Source organism: Sardina pilchardus, chromosome 14 (assembly GCF_963854185.1).
Source record: "Sardina pilchardus chromosome 14, fSarPil1.1, whole genome shotgun sequence".
Classification (NCBI taxonomy): Eukaryota; Metazoa; Chordata; class Actinopteri; order Clupeiformes; family Clupeidae; genus Sardina; species Sardina pilchardus.
This window is the reverse complement of record NC_085007.1, coordinates 19179412-19198941: the sequence shown is the minus strand read 5'-3', so window position 1 is coordinate 19198941 and position 19530 is coordinate 19179412. Positions and strand designations below refer to the sequence as shown.

Genomic DNA, 19530 nt, shown 5'->3' with positions numbered 1-19530 from the left:
CTCATAGAAGTATTGTAAAAAAAAAAAAATCAAATGATGATTACATTTTGTAACTGGTGAGAGAGAGATCAGTCTATCATCTCTGATCTATTAAGCGGGCAGATGGCAGAAGAGTGTGGTGGGCAGCGTGCCAGGGAAGTGGGAGCAGAGGAGAGGACACAAGACGAGGATGTGTGTCTCTAGCAGCCTCGTCCGGGGCGGCCGGAACCCACGCCATCAGCGCCGCATCACGGCTAGCTAGTCGTCGCTCGAGTGCCAGGTGGTGATGTCACTACATGCTGTAGACAAGATGTCCCACATTCATTAATGAGTTGTGATGTCGACCCAGACTCTTCTCCACACTAGCCCATATCCCGCTGTGTGAACATAAACCCTTGATGCCAGTGTAACTTTTCTCCAATTCAATTTAAAGCCCTTGACAAGGGTTCACATACCATTACACTTTTGTGATACTGTGAAGAGGTGCCTTACAGGCAAAGCAAAGTGATCCTAACTTTACAGGAAGGGTAATGAAATGACTGTGCAGTCAGTGCATTACCTAAAGTCTTCTTCCGGTCACCCTCCATCTTCCTAGGAGAAGTTTGTAGATTAATGTAGCTCAGTGGACACAAAAGGAAGAGAGTTTAATTGACTTGCATGGACTCTCTTCTCACAAGATGGAGAAGACTGGATAGTAATGTATAGGCTAAGTCATGTATTAACGCACTGGCTGCACAAACAGTTACTGGTACAGTTACTAAGTGAAACTGCCCCCAAAGGCTATGCTATGTTATTTAGTTGCACTTGCATATTCCAGTTTTATGCAAAACTACACAGATAGAGCTTTGGCTCCCAACCAAAATGTACGGTTATCATCTGTTATCATTCAAACATAGCTTGTTCTGAGACCGCAGTTGTCTTTTAAGTAAAGTGTCTCTCTTTGTGACAGTCATACAGGATTATATAACATTATCCCTACATAAGGTTTGGTGTTTCTCCAGCATAAATATTCCACAGCATATCCATACATCCATACATTATGGTTTTTGGTGCTTTAGAAATGAATTGAAATAATTTCAAGAATTAATACTCACATGCCACCTTAATTTACATGTTGGCTAAATAAACATTGTATTACATGGAATTTTGATTAAAAATAATATTCTCAGAATTTGCAACTTGTCAATTTGATGAACATTAATGTGATGAATAATGAAATCTATTGAAATATATATTATATGACTGATTCAACATCAAACTGTGGTAAATAATTAATGGCATATTAAACAGTTCAGGGGATAATTTAATATTTTGTAGATGCAAAAATGTTTTTGAGATGATGAGAGGATAGTTCAATATTTTGCTGATACAAAAATGTTAGTGAGATGATTCACTCTGTGCTCAGTCTACTATTCAGTGGACATAGAAGCAAATCTCTCCCTAAAAAATATATTTTGGGTTAAAACTCAGGTCCCAAACAGGTTGGTCAGTGGAGTGCTTCTTCACTTATTATCTTAAACAGGTGCTCTTTGGTATCAAGGATATTCAATCACTTAGGGATTTGGTTAGACTACAACTTCAATTTAACAGTCTTTTCTGTATATAGTAAGTATACCAGAGAGTTCCAAAGGCACACTGCTTATTAACTTAAAAAGCCTTTATTTTGGGGGGCTTACGCGTTGCGACAACAATGTCTTCCTCAGAGCTGGGCTATATTTTGGGTCAATGTTAATGTAATCTTTCTTTGTGTTCGAATGGTTATTACTAATTACATTTACACTTTGACAAAACTGACTCCACTGAGAATAAAACACAGCTCTGATTGACAATAACCCAGCAGACTGTAGGCTTGCCCTAAAACAGAATATCTAGTTTAAGGGTCATTGCATGACATTAAAAAACTCTATTTAAAACAGATTAATACTAACCTTGATATGCTTTCTGGAAGAAAAGGTCTATCACTACATTCATTATGCTTGACATTTGGAAAAAAGCTGCATTGAAAAGTAGAAGAGAAACCAATTACATACTGCATAACCCTGTGTTGACCAAAGCAATGTAATATATAAATAACAAGCAACCATGTTATTTCTCATTTCTAAGGCTTTCAGAGACATGAATGCATGTTCATACATCACAGGTGTCAGGGCCATGAGTTATGTAAGCCAGTATTTTAATGGAAAATGTGTGTCACTGTGATCATATTATGCGAGCCAAATGTCTCTCTCAGTAGCTCTTTACTGTATAGGGAAGTATTAATGCGGTTTAAAAGGACATGGCAAGTGACTGCAAATTGGGTGTGGGGGTGTGTGGTGGTGGGGGTGTGGACTTCTGGTATATGTGAGATTAACCCAATCCTAATGTGACATGTTTCTGAGTGTCTTTGCATTGCAAGGCACCAATTTGTCCTGTTCCAAGCATTATGTCAGGATTTGTACAAATGTTGGCACAACCTCACCTTGCTTCAACAAAATTGTGTCACTTGACATACAGTACGAGTTGCGGAAACATCAGTGTTGGCAGCTAAGGACGCATTCATCAGATACGTATATTTACAGGGTAAAATAGTCCTAATTTGATTTTAAATGCCTCCATTGAATCTCTGTCTGCCTCTGCCTCTTCTGTTCTCATCTTGATTCCCAATTAAGACATACCCACCCTGAGCAGACCTCTCTGGTCTGTATAACGGGGAAATCACTGAAGACTTTTCCTCCTCCTTCAACTTAAAGTGGGAGAAAAAAAGAAAGCAAGTGAGGCAAACTTGAGAGAGAGAGAGAGAGAGAGAGATTCTGGCTCTGGGGAAGAGCTGGAGCTGAAGCTTCATCGCAGTGAAGTGATGAGGTGCTGCAACGGCTGCTGTTGCTCTAGGAGAAGCGTTGTGCTGTGGTGTGCTGTGCCGCGCTCTTGTGCGGCGTTCTCTCTCTCTCTCTCTCCCTCTCCCTCTCTCTCTCTCTCCCTCTCCCTCTCTCTCTCCCTTCCTCCCCAGGGCCTTATCTCGCTCTGTGATCTCGCCTCCCTTTTATCGGCGCTTCCTCCGTCGGCCAGATGTGCCTGACTGGCCCCTCTCCTCCTCGCTGTTGTCAAATCTCCTAAAAAGCAATCCGGCAGGGCTTTGGCAGAGGCTGATAGGCGGCAGAATCAGGGCCTCGTTTATCTGCGCCACAAGAGGGCAATCCCTGCTGAAATACACTTTAGCCTCAGGTGAACCAGCCGGGCTGTCCGGCGCTATCTACCACTCCCCTCGTCTCAGGGGCCTCTCCACAGTCGGCAATTTCACATGATGCGAGGGAGTGTGTGTGTGTGTGTGTGTGTGTGTGTGTGTGTGTGTGTGTGTGTGTGTGTGTGTGTGTGTGTGTGTGTGTGTGTGTGTGTGTGTGTGTGTGTGTGTGTGTGTGTGTGTGTGTGTGCAGTGTTGGGGAGTAACGCATTACATGTAATTGAGTTACGTAATTTAATTACAAAATAAATGTAACAGTAATATATTACAGTTACTGTAGAAAAATGTGTAATTCAATTACAGGTACTTTTGAAATTTTTCAAAATTACAATTTGAATTACATCTCAATATTGTCAGCTAAACCTGGCAAAGGATATTGTATGTAAAAAGAACTGTTTCCCTCCACAGCCATAGTTTGATACGGGACCTTCTGATATGCTCTATCACGTCTACAGCGCCATCAGCGTAGGCCTACATGCCTGCCTGTAAACGTGTTATGATTATCATTATATTATCCTCACAAAAAATGTGATGCTAATTCATGTATTGAATGCCCTTGCTGCCTTGTGCGCTTGTATAGAACTGCTCGGCAGCCTGTAGACCAAGGCCGAAATCTTCGCATGGATTTGGGGACTATATATATCATAAAAAAATCGGAAAAGTAATCAAAAAGTAATCAAAAGTAATTAGTTACGTTACTCAGACAAAGTAATTCAAATAGTTACACTACTATTACAATTTAGACAGGGTAACTTGTAACTGTAACACATTACATTTCTAAAGTAACCTACCCAACACTGTGTGTGTGTGTGTGTGTGTGTGTGTGTGTGTGCGTGCGTGAGTGTGTGTGGGAAGGAGAATGCCAGCATGTATGTGTGGTTATGCGGTAGTGTGTATCCACAGAGAGTGAACAAGGCGGACTGTGGAGAGTGTGGGAGAGAGAAATGGAGGTAATTAGGGATCAGGGTTATCCGTCGTTAATGCACTTGGTCAGATGTGGGGGAGACAACACCTTGAAAGCGCCCCATTTCGGCCTGATGAAATGTGAATGCGACACCATTGACCTCCGCTGAAAGTCAAACAGACTTCTCAGCGGTGAGATAACAGATCCAACCCTCAGGTCACATTGCTGGAGCATTATCATACATTAACTCCCGTACATCCACACACGACAACTTCCAGCAAACTCCCCCCCTCCCCGCGGTCCCCTCTCCCTCGGCCCCGGTGCGGTGACGCAGTTAGGTGGATGGCAGATCGCAGCGCTTTTTCAGAATGCAACCGGGGTCTAGGCTTCAGGCAGATTGGTTACCATGGAGACCGAGCCCCTGCAGATTGCTAATGGCAGACAGCAGTGCAGGATAAGATGTGTGCTAATCACAGAGCATTGTTCTCAGACGTGTCATGCTGTCCTGAGGGTCCAGCGTATACGCACACCCCGCTCGGCTCCCACGCCACTAGAGTAATTACACACGGGTCCCACTCGAAGCCATCTCCAAGCCTATTATCCTTCACAACATTCATATTAAGGCAAGAAATTGTAAGATGAAAAAGAGTATAATGACTGTATTTTTGGTAAATGATTACAGCAACTCTTGATGATCAGTACAGAGACCAAAGCTGATATCATGGGCATGTTTGTGATATATGTCAGATAAAGTTCATCAATAAACATCTTACATGTCTCACACTAGCCTATTTCATAAATACTTACTGTAAAGTGGTGTTAGACTATACCTGAAATATGTTTGATGCAAACTACAATTGCATATTAATCATTCAGCATGTTGAAGGCGCAGTAAATGAATGTGATATCAAAACCTTTTGCAGCATTTCTTTTTGTAAAATTTCTCAAAACAGTTCTCCATGTGTAGGCCTGTTCAAATTACTACATGTTGCAATTCTTGCTGCACAATGACCATGCCACCATTGTCCCTCTTTTAGTTAATCAAGCAGCAAACCGCAGGAAATAAAGGTCAGTATTGATAACTTCAACTTACACTCAAGAAATCAGTGAAACTCCTGTAGATTTTTAGGGAGATCTTATTGTTGAGGCACATGTCAGGTTGAACGGGGGTGGAAGCCATCTTTGCCATTCACTGGTTGTGTCTTTCAGCCTTTCTGTTGCCTGTCATGCCTTCCATGTGCATTCAATATGGGTTTCTGATTGTTGACAGAAAGATATACATAATTCATATTCAAAATGATTTTATGCTTTCAGAACATTAATGGAATGTTTATTTGGAAGACGTCACATGGGCGATCAAGGTCAGTCCATGGTCACAATAAAAGCAATGTTGTGATACAAGCAAGCACTTTATCAAGGAAAGAAATCTTGTAGTTTTTGTATCAGTATCTCAGTAGTTCTGTCCGACAAACTCCTCTATTCATTATGACATGCATTAACAAACACTATTTCTACTTTCCAATTGTATCCATGTAAATGCCATTCATTCAGGTTTACAGCAATATGAAACTATCCTCTTATAATTCATTTTTAAAACCATAAATCATTCACACACCTATCTGCACATCTCAGCTCTAGTGCTTCATTAGCATGCAAGAAGGTTTTCTTTGAGCATGCATTCACAGGTGACAGGACTTATATGAGAAGGCTCAGGATGTGTTTAGCTTTTCATGTCACCCAGGTCAATACCAGCCACTTCCAAGCCCTGTCAGTGCATAATTACGTGAGGGTTGGCAAACATACAATCTGCCAAAGGTATAGCCAGTCCATGTTGCAGAGTCTCAGAGAGAGTCCATTGCATTTAGTTGCATATTGAATGAGGAGTACGACTGCACATAATCCTCAATCAAAGCAAGTCCCTCAGGACCTTTACCACTCAAACTAAAATGCTTTGCAATACCATTTCCCCCAGTGAAGGACAATGAAATATGGACACCACCACTCAGGAGGAAGTTGTGCTCATTAAATTATGCCTTGGGTTCAAACACAACACAGAAAACCTGTTTTAATTATTAGATTATTCAAATGCCCTTTTCTAATAAGTAAACCTACACGGACAACTATTGAACTGTGGCTTTGTGGTGCTCAAAGATCTTTTGTATCCAGCCTGTAATGGATGGGAACGGCTTCTCAGAAGACAACAAAAGAAAATAAATTGAGTGCAGTCAGATTGAACAATAGACCTAGGATATATGAATGTTTGTTAGATAACTCAAGAATTGTTCCTGTGTCTAATCTAATGGGGGCAACCTTTTTCTGGACATGATTGCATGAAAAGGAAAGGGCAAGGGAAAGTCACCGGACTCTCAACTTCAATTTCACAGGTTGCAAGGCTTACACATTTCACAAAACATGACCTAACTTGCTCCCAGTCTGTGACTGTTTCAAGGGCTTTTTTAGTTTGGTGACTTGTGCTGCCAATTCACTACCAGTTTTTCAGCAAAGCAAACCAATTATTCAACACCCTTTAAGGACACTCTGGAGTTCTGCAGTAAGTGTTATGAACAAAAAAGACAAATTGACAAACTTATTCAAGCCCCCCTGAAATAAATGATTACATCAAGTTTGTATATGTACCATTATCATATCCCATTCTTCATCACCAAAAGCCTCCAGCCAAATGATGTCCATTAGTTTCTCTTGTACGGCTATGTCTCTTCATTCAACCAAAGATTTTCAATGGGATATTCAGCCACACCGCATTCCAGCTATGGTTATTGTCTGATAATGTTGGGCCAAGCTTTTGTTGAACTAGATGGAATCATTGTAGCTCCAAATAAAACAATCAATGATTAGAATAACACTGGTAGTTGCCACAGCAGCAAAACACCCCCCAAACCAGAAAGCTGCTCAACCGCGTTTTATTACACATGGCACTGATATTTCTGGTTAAACATTTTCTTGAATACCATGTTACCATATTAACCCTTCTACACCCAGTACATGTCCCATGTGTGTTTGTGTGTTACCTGGTCATGCAAAGCAATGAAGATATACTTCTAGCATTCTGAGTCTACATGAAAACATTTGTTCCTATCAATCCTCCGGGTCTTAAAAATATCAGATATTTCTTCCGTGCCAAGGTGCTGTTAGTCCATACCAGCTGAATCATGACCTTTAAATTGGTATACGTCATGGTGTTGTTCCCAGCTTGTAGGATTCTTATCTGAACTTGTTTATGATCATTGCTTCTTTGTTTCAATAAAACTAAAATATTTAAAGAGCACTGTTTGCTACTCATCTTTAAAACACAAAGAAAATCTAGATTGAGGTTGTTCAATTAAAGATTCAGCAAAGAATTAGTTTCAGCAAAAAGACAAATATTTACACTGGGTATTCAATATAAATAGAATAACTTCTAGAATCTTTAGAGAAAAATTGGGTGTTCTCATGTGGCCATGGTTGAATCATTTAACTTCTTGCATCTAGTGATTGTTGCAAAAACAAGATCTTTCTACATCCCAACACTCGCATCAGAATATTTTTCCAAAGTAGCTAGACAGTGACACCTACTGGCATTATCCAGAACACAAAATCCTCTATTTCATAAGTCTGATATAATCACATTATAGCCTGCCATTTTATAAACTTCCAACTATCATCACCAAATGCATGGGTAAACAAACACACGATTAATGCAATTATATAGTTAATATTTTAATAATCAGGAGGGAGCACATGTACAACTTGTGAATACATGTAAGCGGGCTCTTGTGGTGGAGGATAATAAATCCGCAACTACTGATTGAGGCTTTTCTTATTGACTGTGTGTAAAACTGATGTGAACGCGGAATAATTTCATTCTTGGAGACAAACTGCTATGTACACACACTACTGTCTTAATGGGGAAGCTCGTGGGAGACAAGCTGGTAATGAGACCCACAGGAAGGGCAGCGCTGGGCATCTCCTGCATGGAGCCAGAACCACACCACCGCTGTGTTGTCCTCCTCACCTATCAAGAGAGCAGGCAAAGGGCACCGACATTACTCAGGGGTCACTCCACAACATATGACCGATAAAGCTAGCTCCAAACATGGGGCTGCTTGCACAATGATCAGAGCATCACGTGACATACATTGACATCATCCCAAACTTATCAACAGCAGCAATAGTGGCCTAATTCATGAAAATGATACTTTAGATTTAATTTCTGGTCTGTTTAATGTTGTGGCATAAACCAGGCAGTATCTATCCTCGTGACACTTACACACACAGCCGACCACCCTCTTGTTTGTGATGGAAGGGACAAGATGTGGATCCTCCTTGGACCCTGCATATTCCTTGGGCTTCAACATGCTGTATGGATCCTAATAAAGCAAAGATATTTCCCATAAGTTTGATTTTATAGCAAGCTACTTATCGCCTCTCTAAAAACGGATGTAACCAAACAGCGTGAAAGACTATAAAAAGTTAGCACAACAGGCCTCACGCTAATGTTAGCTGAAATTTCCCTTCAAATAGAGCTACTGTTCAATAAGAACTTACCGAACCATCTCTCAGTGCGTGCATGACGATTTTCTCCATTCCGGTGGCCTGCTCCTCATCGGATGGAACACCTTTCAAACAAGACTTTACATTAGTGAAGTTTAACGTTACATGTTCCCAGATAAGTTTTCGAAGTTAATCATCATAATAATATAAACCAGAACGTTATTTTTGCTAACTTAAGTTACCGACTGTCTTCGCCAACTACAATGCTAACACGTCGATGAATACATAACATAATACATGTTTGTTACGTTTCCACATCTTCATTAACCACGGCCAACATTTCCCACAAAACGTAGTGAATAATATAGTACATCTGACGTGATGTTAGGATGGAAGTCAGACGAAATAGTCATTTGCATTACTAGCTGGCTCGCCATTTCCTTACATACGCGGAGGTTAGTTAACATTAGCTAGCAGCTAAGCGGCCACTGAGGCATCCTCCATGGCGTGCCATTGACTGCCCTTGGCCGTGTTTCAATTAGATGCTGTTGGTGATGCTAAATACATCTGCGGTCAGTTGTGTCCGGTACATATAATACCTCCAGCAGCCATTCCACGGGCTAGAGTCTTCATCGGGGTAACCCGGGCAGTAGTTGCGGCCCGAACGGCGGTACGCAGAAGTAACCTTGCAGCCATCTTCTCTCAGTGCTTCTTCCCAATGTATAGCTTAGTGACGTTAGCGCAAACCTCCCTTATTTAAGCGTCGCATTTATTTGACGTCATGTATATGTGTATGTGCATCTAGGGGTATGAGAAAAATGTCATCTGTTGCTACTGGGATATGATCAACTTTAAATTGTAGTTATTGATGTTTGATTACAAGGAATCAAATATCAATAGGAAGAGGAAGAGGAAGTTATTCATAGCGCGCGTTCTGGTAAGATTTCAACATAGATAGGCTATGCAGGTCAAAGCCTGTTGCACTTTGTTTTGGTTTTTTGTTGATAGAAGCCACACACACACACACACACACACACACACACACACACACACACAAATGTATTTTGATATAATACATTTGGTACCATTTTGAGGAAGATTGAGGACATTGTTTAAGTAGGATTCCAGGTGTTACAGATTTGACATAGCCTATCATAAAGACCAAATGAAATCGAGTGGGATAGGCTTGATGTAGGCTAGGTTAATCGAGTTAAATAGCCCATTTTAATCTTTCATAAATTATACAATGTTTGAAAAGTAGGATAGAGCCTTTACAGCACTTGACTTTTGTGATCTCCATCATTATAATTGGATTAAGCTTATGCTGTGAACAATTTGTCATACCACTTTAACTGTCAACCCTATCACATTGTTACAAAAAAAACCCACACACATTTTGATTTATCATTCACATCCATGTCACATTTCTTAGTGGTATGCTGAAAACAGCTGATCTTGAATGTAGAATATAAAAGGCTAATTTTCTGACACTGTTCTTCAGTGGCATATTATTATCGTGTATTAAAGTGTCATCGCTCGAAACCCCTTCTGTGATTATGTTTTCTCAATTTAGCATTAGGGTTGGGTATCGTTTTAATTTGAACGATTCCGATTCCGATTTCGATTCTCTTAAAATCGAAGGGTCTCTCTTAAAAGGCAGGGTCAAAAAAGTTTGGATATTTTAAATGAGCTTTCTGAATGACATTTACTATACATTTCTCACAGGGCTGTTTTCAACTACAATATAAATCGTCTTCTTGTTGCCTCAGCTCGGTTATGCAAACACCTTCTTCGTTGGTGTTTAGCGGCTTCTTCTTCCGGTTCGTGGACTGGGAATCGATATTAGGAATTGAAATTTAAACTTTTGAACGATTCCGGGAGAATTGGAAAGCTAGTCCTGGTTCCCATCGATTCTCGATTCTCGATACCCAACCCTATTTAGCATTCAGCATTTGTTGGTTGAACTGAACCAAAAATGGCTAAAAATTGTGGGAGGGAGAGAACTTCAGACACTTGTGGGTCATATTAGTTCTCTAGTAAACTTTTGCTCAAAGCAAGTAAAAGCCAAGAAGTTAAATGAAGTATGCTATTGATGTGCACAACAGTGTAAAGTGCCTCTAACCCAGGGATGTAGTGGTGGACTGCGGTATCAGATTTTTTTGAAAAAGGCAGTCAGAAGGTTAATGATGGTGGAGGTTATTGTCTAATGTTTATATTAATACCAGTGGTATTAATATTGTTGCAATAGTTGCAATTGCAATTGGTTGCAGTAGGTGAATAAACTCTTCTGAGAGGTGGAAAAACTGCGTTTAGCCTCCACTACATCCTTGCTCTCACCATACTAGACCGCTTTTCAGGAGCACATGCCCCAGGATTGAACTTCTGTGCCCCAGTAAATAAGTTAAGGTTATATAGCTGCTTTTGCCTCTTTGGCTGCAGATAATTATTATGATTAGATTTGACTGTGCCCCAGTAGCTTTGGGTCTTGTAACACCCTGCTAGAGACTAAATGGGAGACTGTAATGAAAAAATACCAAAATCTTAAGAAAGATTTCTCAAGTCCTCAGCTAGCTTAAACATGTTAAACATGTTTTAACATTGAAGAGAACGTTGGTCAATTCACACTGAAAAGAACATAGAGAATGATCTGAACCTGATCCAAATTACTCATGGATCACAGAGAAGACTATTCTCAGAACAAATGATAGGGTGCTGGAGGAGAGCTTGGCATGATCCATCAAAGAGTCTTAAAAGAGGCTTTAACAAGGACGGTGATAGCTCCATTTTTCATCGCCATATCGTTGACACTTTAATGGAGCATTTCAATCCTTCAGGACAATGATATCTGTAGGTGTGTGAATGGTTCCGTCTGTATTGGCACAATCGTTGCCCGATATCTCCCAAGAGGGTTGAAGGACCTTCATCAAACTTCACACAGTTCATCACTACAAGTCTCGATGGACCGATTTGGTCAACTAGAATGTGAGGTCAAAGGTCAAGATCACATGGGGTCATGTAATACAGTGTTTACACAATATATCTCCCAGCTGGCTTGCTATAACTTCATCACACCCTGAACAGTTACAGTTATGACTACAAGGGCTACGTGCACTAATTAAGTACTCTAGAGTATGAGGTCAAATGTCAATGTCAGTGCACTTCAGGCCACTGGACAGACCTGGTAGCAGACACCAATTCATGGTCTAGCATTATATCTTTCCAAGGGGGGCTCAAAACTGTTGCAGGGATATACATTGATCACATCAGTTTAAGATGAACCATTAATAGACACGGGGGCTACCATGTCTTGGCCATACTCATCTACAATGTATGCAAGCAGCCTAACTATATCTAAGCAACGTAACCTATTAATGATGTGGCCGTAGTGCGCAAGGATTGGATAGAGAGGGAGAGAGAGACTCGAGTGTATGTTTAGAATGGAGATGCATATGGAGAAAACAGACGCGCTGTTGAGACTGGATATAAGTGTCAATAGTATCAGAAAATAAATCCACAGACAAAAGCCCTCATTCATTTGACATTTGTCATCAGGTGACTGGTTAGTGCAGAAATGAAGTAAACGGCACCACTGAAATCTGTCTCAAGCATTCAGTCTCCTCTCTGTTGAGGTGATAAGCCATTAAGGCTTAGCCAATGTTTCTGTTAGGCTACGGAATAATACAGATTTGACAAGTTTTATTTGCTAATTGCTATATTGACAAACCCATAGCCCACATTAAATTTGTGTAAAGCATCAATCCATTTTTGTTCAGGGATTATGGTGGACTTGTATGCAGAACTGACTTGGGTCTAGGTGGGGATGGTTGATGCAGCCAAGCTCTAACAGGTTGAGCACAGGTGACTTCCAGGACGGGCCAGTGCCCACAATGCTCCCTCCACCCCTGCTCTGTGACACCTGGACTGCCTTACAAGCATAAAACAATTGGGTAAAATGAACGCATTTGAATTTAAAAATGTACCAAAAGTGTGTCATTGCATTCAGCAAGGTCAGACAATTGCTTCAAAGGAAGTCGATCTAACTATCAGTAATAGTGAAAACTAACATGTTAGTATGCCTTCACTGGTGTTGTCCTCCAGTAGTGACATTCACAAAGCTGTAAAGAGTTATGTAACAAACAAACAGACAAAAAAACTGTTCAGTACTCTATATATTTTACCTCGGAGATAGAGAAATTGTTGTGATCTGTGACAGCAATTATTCTTGGTTCCAGGAAACCACACACGAGGATTTTCATCACCAAAGTGTATGTTTATTCCTCAAGTTAACAGAAATTATTTATTTTATACAATCGAACATCGCAACCCCATGATTTGAATGACTTTATCTTGATCAACAGATTTAAAATATGCTTCCATTTGCTTTCTCTCTCACTATCATTTCATGACATTACATTCTCATGTCAGGCCTTTTTTTTTGTTTTACAATAATTCCACGTAATTTGCCGGGAACATTCCGTAGTTGCCATCAGGGCCATATCCTCGCCACCATCCTTCATCGATCATCTCGATTCCAGTGATGATGTCATCTGGGTCAAAGGTGATCTCTGTATCGTCCGCTGTTGATAGAATGGAACTGGTCATGAAACCTTTCACTACACACATTATTTATCATAAACGAAAATGGTGGGTGCTGAATACTGAGCAGCAGCAATGGGCCAGTAAACTCTCAGCTTATACTCACAAGCTTGGTAGTCATATAAAGCCCGAGCACTGACGCTTCTCCCAGCATCCTCTCCCACTGCAGTGGAGTCAGCTGCTTCTTGGACATCCTAAACAAAGAGTGCAGTTAGTTAAAACATTTTAATGGGCCACAACAGAATCATTGATACCTAAATGTCACTGATTATTTAAGTTTTCAAACAGTATGTGGTGTATTTTGTACTTGTGATCCAAGTTACAGTGGTCACAAAATGAACAGAAATTGTGCCAGGCAGAAATATTTTTCATGACTCAAAAACTGTGTAAGGACAAAGTCTAACATTTGAGGCATCATCATAGATGTCAGCAACAGTTTCATAGAGTTGATCTTCATGTGTCCCAACAGGTTGTGCCTCCTCTCCAGCGGTTTCGGATCCCTCTGAATCTACAAAGTAGCATTATATGGTCAGTACCTATTGAATAGGACAATCTCAGCAGCAGCAGTGGGCAAGCAAACTGGGGTGACAACATTATGCTACATGGAATACATATGTCTAACACAAACTTCCAAAAACTCATTCATATTAGTAAAGTGACTGTCAGCGACAGATGGGCATTTCAGTTTGACTGAACTCCACAATAGTTCAATAATCCTTTTAACTCTTCCAGTCTCCCATGATACAATTTGTCCGTATTCAGATATGGTTGCAGGGTTGTATAGCTGTCCACTCAATCATACCAGTGGTAGGATATCTATTTAAGAGAAGCGCCTGGCCAAGTTTCGCTCTCACCAACATCCTGTACCGTAAATAAAGTGAGGTGAACTGAAAGTGCAGTGAATGTTGGCATCTTGTGTCTACCTGACTGTATGTCAGGTTGAGAAAGGGTTATAGACCCTGAACAAAACACAAATAAATTGTTTGTGCTTATTGGAGGAGTCATGGGCCCAATTGAACAACACGAGGGGAATTATTTGATAACTCATGACAGGCCAACAGTGAAATGCCTTGTAGCGTGAGTAAATTGAGTTTTGTACACTGGTGCACAGTTGCAGCGAACACCTTCTCACCAGCGAAAATAAATAAATAATAGAATAGAATAAAATAAACCAAGGCCTTGAAAACATTCAAACGTTGATCAGGCTTTGTCTGGGCTCTGTGCTGGCGGCCAGGTTGAACATTAGGACAGTCAAAGTGGCACTTCTAGAAGCCTGTAATATTGATTTTTTTCAACGAATGTAGGTGTATAACTTTAACTTTGAATGTAACTTCAATGAGTCATCCCTCATGAGCCTTGGAACAGTTTGTTGAATCAAGTTTGGGCAGCACTCACGACCCTGGAGATGTGAACCGGCTGAAACAACGAATAGCTATACATATGCTCCCAACACATAACCTTGTGGGGTACCGTTTCTCTCATAGAAGGCCAAGGTTTAAAAACAGGTACAGCTAGCAGTGGGAGAGGACAGAGAAAAGACTTTCGCTATGTCACACAAAGTCATATCATAAGCATTATGCACACCTTGTGCACACAGGGCCAGATAAGAACAGGGCAACCTGAACACAAATAGCTCTCTTTATCTCGCCCTTTGTGAGTATTGTATATTCAGTCTCCCATCAACACTAACTATTTTATATAACATTCATTTTTTGAAACAAAAAAAAAAGTCTCAAAAATACCTTGCCATTCATCATCAAATTCCTCCACATCATCATGAGTAAAGTGATCCACGGCAACAGGCTCTGGTACAGGTTCTGGAACAACTTCAGGCTCTGGTGAAGGTTCTGGAACAACTTCAGGCTCTGTAAACAAAGCAAGAGATGGATGACTTACTAACAGTATCTTATTTAGTGATCAGCACCTTACTTTGACAGGTAAGTTGCTAGTCATAGTGCATAGAGAGCCTTAGGTTTGTTTTCAATTAGGGTTATTCGGGCAGATTGTGTTTAAAAGTTTACTGATGGTAAAGAGTTTAGGGCCAGTGAGTATTTCTGACTTTGTAGAAGGTGCATTGTTAGTAGAGTATTTTCTAACAAAAACTGAGAATAATACAAATGAATATGAAAAAGATATTTCCTTTAAATCTTGAGAACTATATGAGACTCCAATGTACATTTAGCTATGAAAAGATAGGACAGGATAGGATCATGTGTATATATTTTTATTGATAATCCATCAATACATCAGGATATGGAAAGGGATACCTACCATATGGTGTTGTTTCTTTTTCTTCAATAAGGTATCCAACAGGATCAGGTTTTTTTACGGAAATAGGTTGGGGAGATGGGGGTCGCTCATCGCTGGGCTGTTTTGCCAGGAATGGGCTTCTCAAACGCCCTACAAAAAGTGGACAGGCTGAAGTAAATTAGATGGCTCGGCAGACAATGAGGATGGCAGTCATTCTCGGGCGGTCACTGCACTGGGAAGGACAGTGGATGTTGAAAGTCTGTTTACCTGGCTGGGAGGCAGATGTCGCGACCCCGTTGCTCCCAGACGGACTTCTCTCCATCTGTTTAAACAAATCCCTCGGGTTGACAGATCGCTGGGAGATAAGGGACGCAGCCTCCTGAAAAGGATTGGAGGTCAATAAACCCTTTTTTACTAAACAGCTCTGCCCTTAATGTCTCACATCCTCACCACCCACGCCTCCTCGTCCTATTCACTCACATTGGCTTTCTGAACAGACTCGGCTCTTGTAATTCCCCTTCTCTCTGAAGCCTGCCGCTGCTTCTCCTGCTCCTCCTGAGGAAGCAATTAGACGATTAAGCAGATCCTGACATATGAATACTTTTAAAAATATATACGTTTCATTTATTCATATATGCGTGATGCTTCAGGTGACAATGATGAAACATAACGACAAAGAGTTTGGAATACAGTTTTCAATATGAAACTTGAAGAGTCAAATATGATCAAATTCTCAAAGAATTAATTGCTAGTGAATCAGAGCCTGTGTCTCCATCCCTGTAATATCTAAACAGAATCTATAAGATTGTAAAGAGTTATTTCCCCAGGAACGAAAAGGCAGCAAAGAGAAGTAAAAGTCAACGTCACCAACTGTTGTCGTTCCTTTTCTTGGTTTTCAGCATCCAGTTTCTTTTCAAATTGTCTAACGCACAAAAACAAAACAACAAAAACATCACCACCAAACTCCTCTCGCTCTGTTACAATAAGGGTTTGTAGAGTTTGCAACAATAAGAACACAATTTTACTGCTGGGATTAAATCTCAGGATGATGTCAATATAACCCATCAAATAAAAAGGAATTCATTTTTACCTCTATGAATAAACAGAAAAATTGAGGCACTCCTATTAAGTAAGAAGCCTTTAATTAAAAAAAAATGGCTACTCCTATTAAGGCTTTTTACTTAATAGAAGTGCCTCAATTTTTCTGTTTTTTTTTTCCATAAAAGTATAGGCCCTTTTTTGAAGAGCACCCTGAACAAAACAGATTTTGACCCAGAGTAGCGCTCCTTTCTCTCCTTTTTCTCATTTTTACCTCTGCTGGTCAATCTGGCTGCCTCTCTCCTTTTCTCGCCGCACGCGTTCTGAAGCCTCCTTCTCATCCCTCTCTTGCCTCTCTTTCTCCAAACGCTGGCGGTCCTCGTTCACCTTCTTGCGCTCCTCCAGTCGACGAGCCTTCTCATCTTGCTAGAGTAAGAAAAAGGATCACAAAAAGGAGCAAATAAGGGGAGATACTTGATAGAGAGAGAAAGACAGGCACACGTTTAATAAAATGAAAGCTGTATATACGACATACTTTGAAAATGTAATTATCTCACCTCTGCTTGTGCCCAGAAATTGTCCCTGTTTGTCCCTTTGATCTCATCGATAGCACTGGTCTTCTGGTAGACTGAACCCTAAGGAAATTCCAATGTGTTTAATCCAGTGTGGAAGTATTTATTCAATACCACTAATCTATACAGTTGCACTAATGAATTTGCAGACCTATGCCAAGACACCTGTGATTTCTGTTTCCTAAAGAGTGGAGACATATTCCTTCATCATCCACATTCAGTAAAACAAAATGAGCTGCTTCATTCATTCATTCATTCATTCATTATCTACTACATGCCACACAAGGCCTGGTCTCACCACAGGAAGTCCAGGACCAGAGTCTTTGTATTTGCTGTTGGAATTGGACTCTTTGTGGATACTGTAGTTTACACCCGCAGCCTTGGCCACCTGTTGCATTATTTCGTCTGGCTCGACATCGTCCTCCGACCGTGCATTGATGGTCACATGGGCACCCTATAATCGGACACAAGTTTGCACAATCCAAGACGATATTTAATGTGTGTATCTTTTGAACTGTTTGCATTCTATGAAGCAATTGTTTATCGCATAATGCATGTGGATGTATACACCACAGGGATCTCACCCTCAGGAAATTAGCCATGGAACGGACATGATTGGCACAAGTTCCTTTTCTGACTTCTTTGACTCCCTCGCCAGTCTGCAACACAACATTGTGGTTTAATCATGAACTATCATTACCGAGTATAATAATACACACACCTATCATTAGAATGTATAATTATACACACAAGGTCTGTGATGGTGGTAAGGATTTCAGGGGGGGATGAAGGGCATGAGAAGAGAAAACAACTGAAGAAGAAAGAAGCCTGGGAATTTACCCAATTTATCAGGACATATTTTGGCACGCCACAGTTGTCATCCAGGACCCGGCAGAAGGCATACATCACTTTTCCACTGTTAAGCTCTTCCACCATCTCCTCCACTCCTCCATCTACAGTAAGACATTGCATGCAATAACACACACACATGTTCATCACCCACTTATTAGGTAGACACCCCCACCTCCATAAATGGATACAGTCATTGATCGATATTAATGCATGATTATAATGCATTGGTGCATGATCTGTGTTCTTGTAGCAAGATGCAAACATACAGGTTGCTGTTTAATTGAAAATACAAACTAACAGAAAAGTGCTCACTCACCTCCTTTTCCTGCCACTCGGATGTCATTTGTATTTCCCTCATATGTAAACAGCGCCCTAGTTGCGTAAAATGCGTAAAAAAACGACATGATCAAGTGCTCATTAAGGGCTCATCCTATGCCATTAAATAATTATCATTCTCACACCATAACCACACCCTCTAGAATATAACTCTCCCAGCTACATGCACAACAAAATCAGAGGTTTCATTTAATGGTCGGAATACTACAACAAAGCACGAATGACAAATTAAACTTTTGCGTAAAAGTCTGGTATAGTGTAACCTCAAACTCTGTTCAAATTCCGCCTCGCGCTGATTATAGGCTGCAAGGAAAACTGAAACTGACGGACTTAAAGTTCCACGTTCCGACACTACTGTGGTGCGGAATGTTCTCAGTGTATTAAAATGATAATGACTAGAAAATAAACGAAGTCTTACCAGTTTGTGCTACTTTTCCTGTCCAAAACTTCACCATAAGCGGCCGAAAGCTCCGTACCATTTTTACTCAGATTGACAGACATTGTAGAACGTATTGTTCTTCTAACTAAACGACCACTGAAAGTTTTCAAACGTATGAAATTAACGTTGTCACATCCCCATCGATTAATTAGCCAAGGCCTACAAAACAACGTCAAACCCGAAAGATTGAAAGTAACCTCAACATTTAAGACCTTGTCAATGAGACAATGAGAGACCAGCCTACAGAAATCTGGTTCGACGAGTCGAAAAGATTTGCAACACGGAAGATCTGCCGCTGGCACGAAGTACCTCACCACACCGCACCAGGACTGGCTACCCACTATGGTATTACTTCAAGCTAACCACTCTTTTTACAGAGAGCAGTGACATTCAGTGAGCAAATGTTAAATGAAAAAACGTCTAAAGGCCTACACCAACAATTCTGCATGCATGATATTTGCGCGAGCATTAACTGCATATGCGTGGTCAGGGGCGCCGCCAGGGGGGGAAAGGTTAGGACGATTCTAAGGGCCCAGCACTGACAGGGGGCCCTTTGAAGGCTATCAATAATAATGTAATAGTATTGTCATGTGTAGGATTTTTGAATAAATGTTTAATTTGATCTGTTTAAATAAGGAAATTATATATGGTTTTACAAGTCAACTACTATTTTCACTGTAGGAACATAATCTAAAGCGATTTCAAACACCCCTATTGTGGACTGTACCATTTTCAACCACCGTGGCGCTAGAACGGAGATAGAAGACGACTTCAGCAGTGTCAACATTGAGTGACAAAACGCTAGGTAAATTCCTCCAGTAGGCTACATTCGTTTTGCTGCTGCTGGGTAAATGTA

The 19530-nt window shown here is 40.7% G+C and overlaps 2 protein-coding genes and 1 long non-coding RNA gene across 3 annotated transcripts; all 3 read right to left on the bottom strand.

The window, feature by feature from the left end:
• Positions 1 to 66: 66 nt before the first annotated feature.
• On the bottom strand, positions 67 to 2009 carry LOC134100707 (uncharacterized). Its single transcript, XR_009941303.1, has 3 exons — positions 1908 to 2009; positions 539 to 570; positions 67 to 278 (listed from the first exon to the last, which is right to left on the bottom strand). It is a non-coding gene; the product is annotated as an uncharacterized LOC134100707 (long non-coding RNA).
• Positions 2010 to 7796: 5787 nt separating this feature from the next.
• On the bottom strand, positions 7797 to 9349 carry LOC134100706 (cytochrome c oxidase subunit 5B, mitochondrial). The gene is made up of 4 exons (XM_062554088.1): positions 9191 to 9349; positions 8646 to 8716; positions 8368 to 8467; positions 7797 to 8112 (listed from the first exon to the last, which is right to left on the bottom strand). The coding sequence occupies exons 1-4, from the start codon at positions 9285 to 9287 to the stop codon at positions 8000 to 8002; spliced, it is 381 nt and encodes a 126-aa protein (XP_062410072.1). The 5' UTR covers positions 9288 to 9349; the 3' UTR covers positions 7797 to 7999.
• Positions 9350 to 12840: 3491 nt separating this feature from the next.
• dbnla (drebrin-like a) lies at positions 12841 to 19120 on the bottom strand. Its single transcript, XM_062554977.1, has 15 exons — positions 18654 to 19120; positions 18216 to 18271; positions 17888 to 18000; positions 17632 to 17706; positions 17346 to 17501; positions 17033 to 17110; positions 16750 to 16901; positions 16305 to 16359; positions 15918 to 15992; positions 15705 to 15816; positions 15459 to 15587; positions 14930 to 15052; positions 13592 to 13695; positions 13294 to 13381; positions 12841 to 13168 (listed from the first exon to the last, which is right to left on the bottom strand). The coding sequence occupies exons 1-15, from the start codon at positions 18734 to 18736 to the stop codon at positions 13032 to 13034; spliced, it is 1536 nt and encodes a 511-aa protein (XP_062410961.1). The 5' UTR covers positions 18737 to 19120; the 3' UTR covers positions 12841 to 13031.
• Between the last annotated feature and the right edge of the window lie 410 nt (positions 19121 to 19530).

What these genes read in the sequence shown, in the direction of transcription:
- LOC134100706 (XM_062554088.1), bottom strand. Translation starts at nt 9,287, where the DNA reads ATGGCTGCAAGGTTACTTCTGCGTACCGCCGTTCGGGCCGCAACTACT. An exon ending in CCGTGGAATGGCTGCTGGAG is followed by an intron (nt 8,717 to 9,190) that starts GTATTATATGTA and finishes CTTGTTTGAAAG; the next exon opens with GTGTTCCATCCGATGAGGAG. An exon ending in GAGGGTGGTCGGCTGTGTGT is followed by an intron (nt 8,113 to 8,367) that starts GTAAGTGTCACG and finishes CTCTCTTGATAG; the next exon opens with GTGAGGAGGACAACACAGCG.
- dbnla (XM_062554977.1), bottom strand. Translation starts at nt 18,736, where the DNA reads ATGTCTGTCAATCTGAGTAAAAATGGTACGGAGCTTTCGGCCGCTTAT. An exon ending in CTGGTCCTGGACTTCCTGTG is followed by an intron (nt 17,111 to 17,345) that starts GTGAGACCAGGC and finishes GAATTTCCTTAG; the next exon opens with GGTTCAGTCTACCAGAAGAC. An exon ending in AGCCAGATTGACCAGCAGAG is followed by an intron (nt 16,360 to 16,749) that starts GTAAAAATGAGA and finishes TTTGTGCGTTAG; the next exon opens with ACAATTTGAAAAGAAACTGG.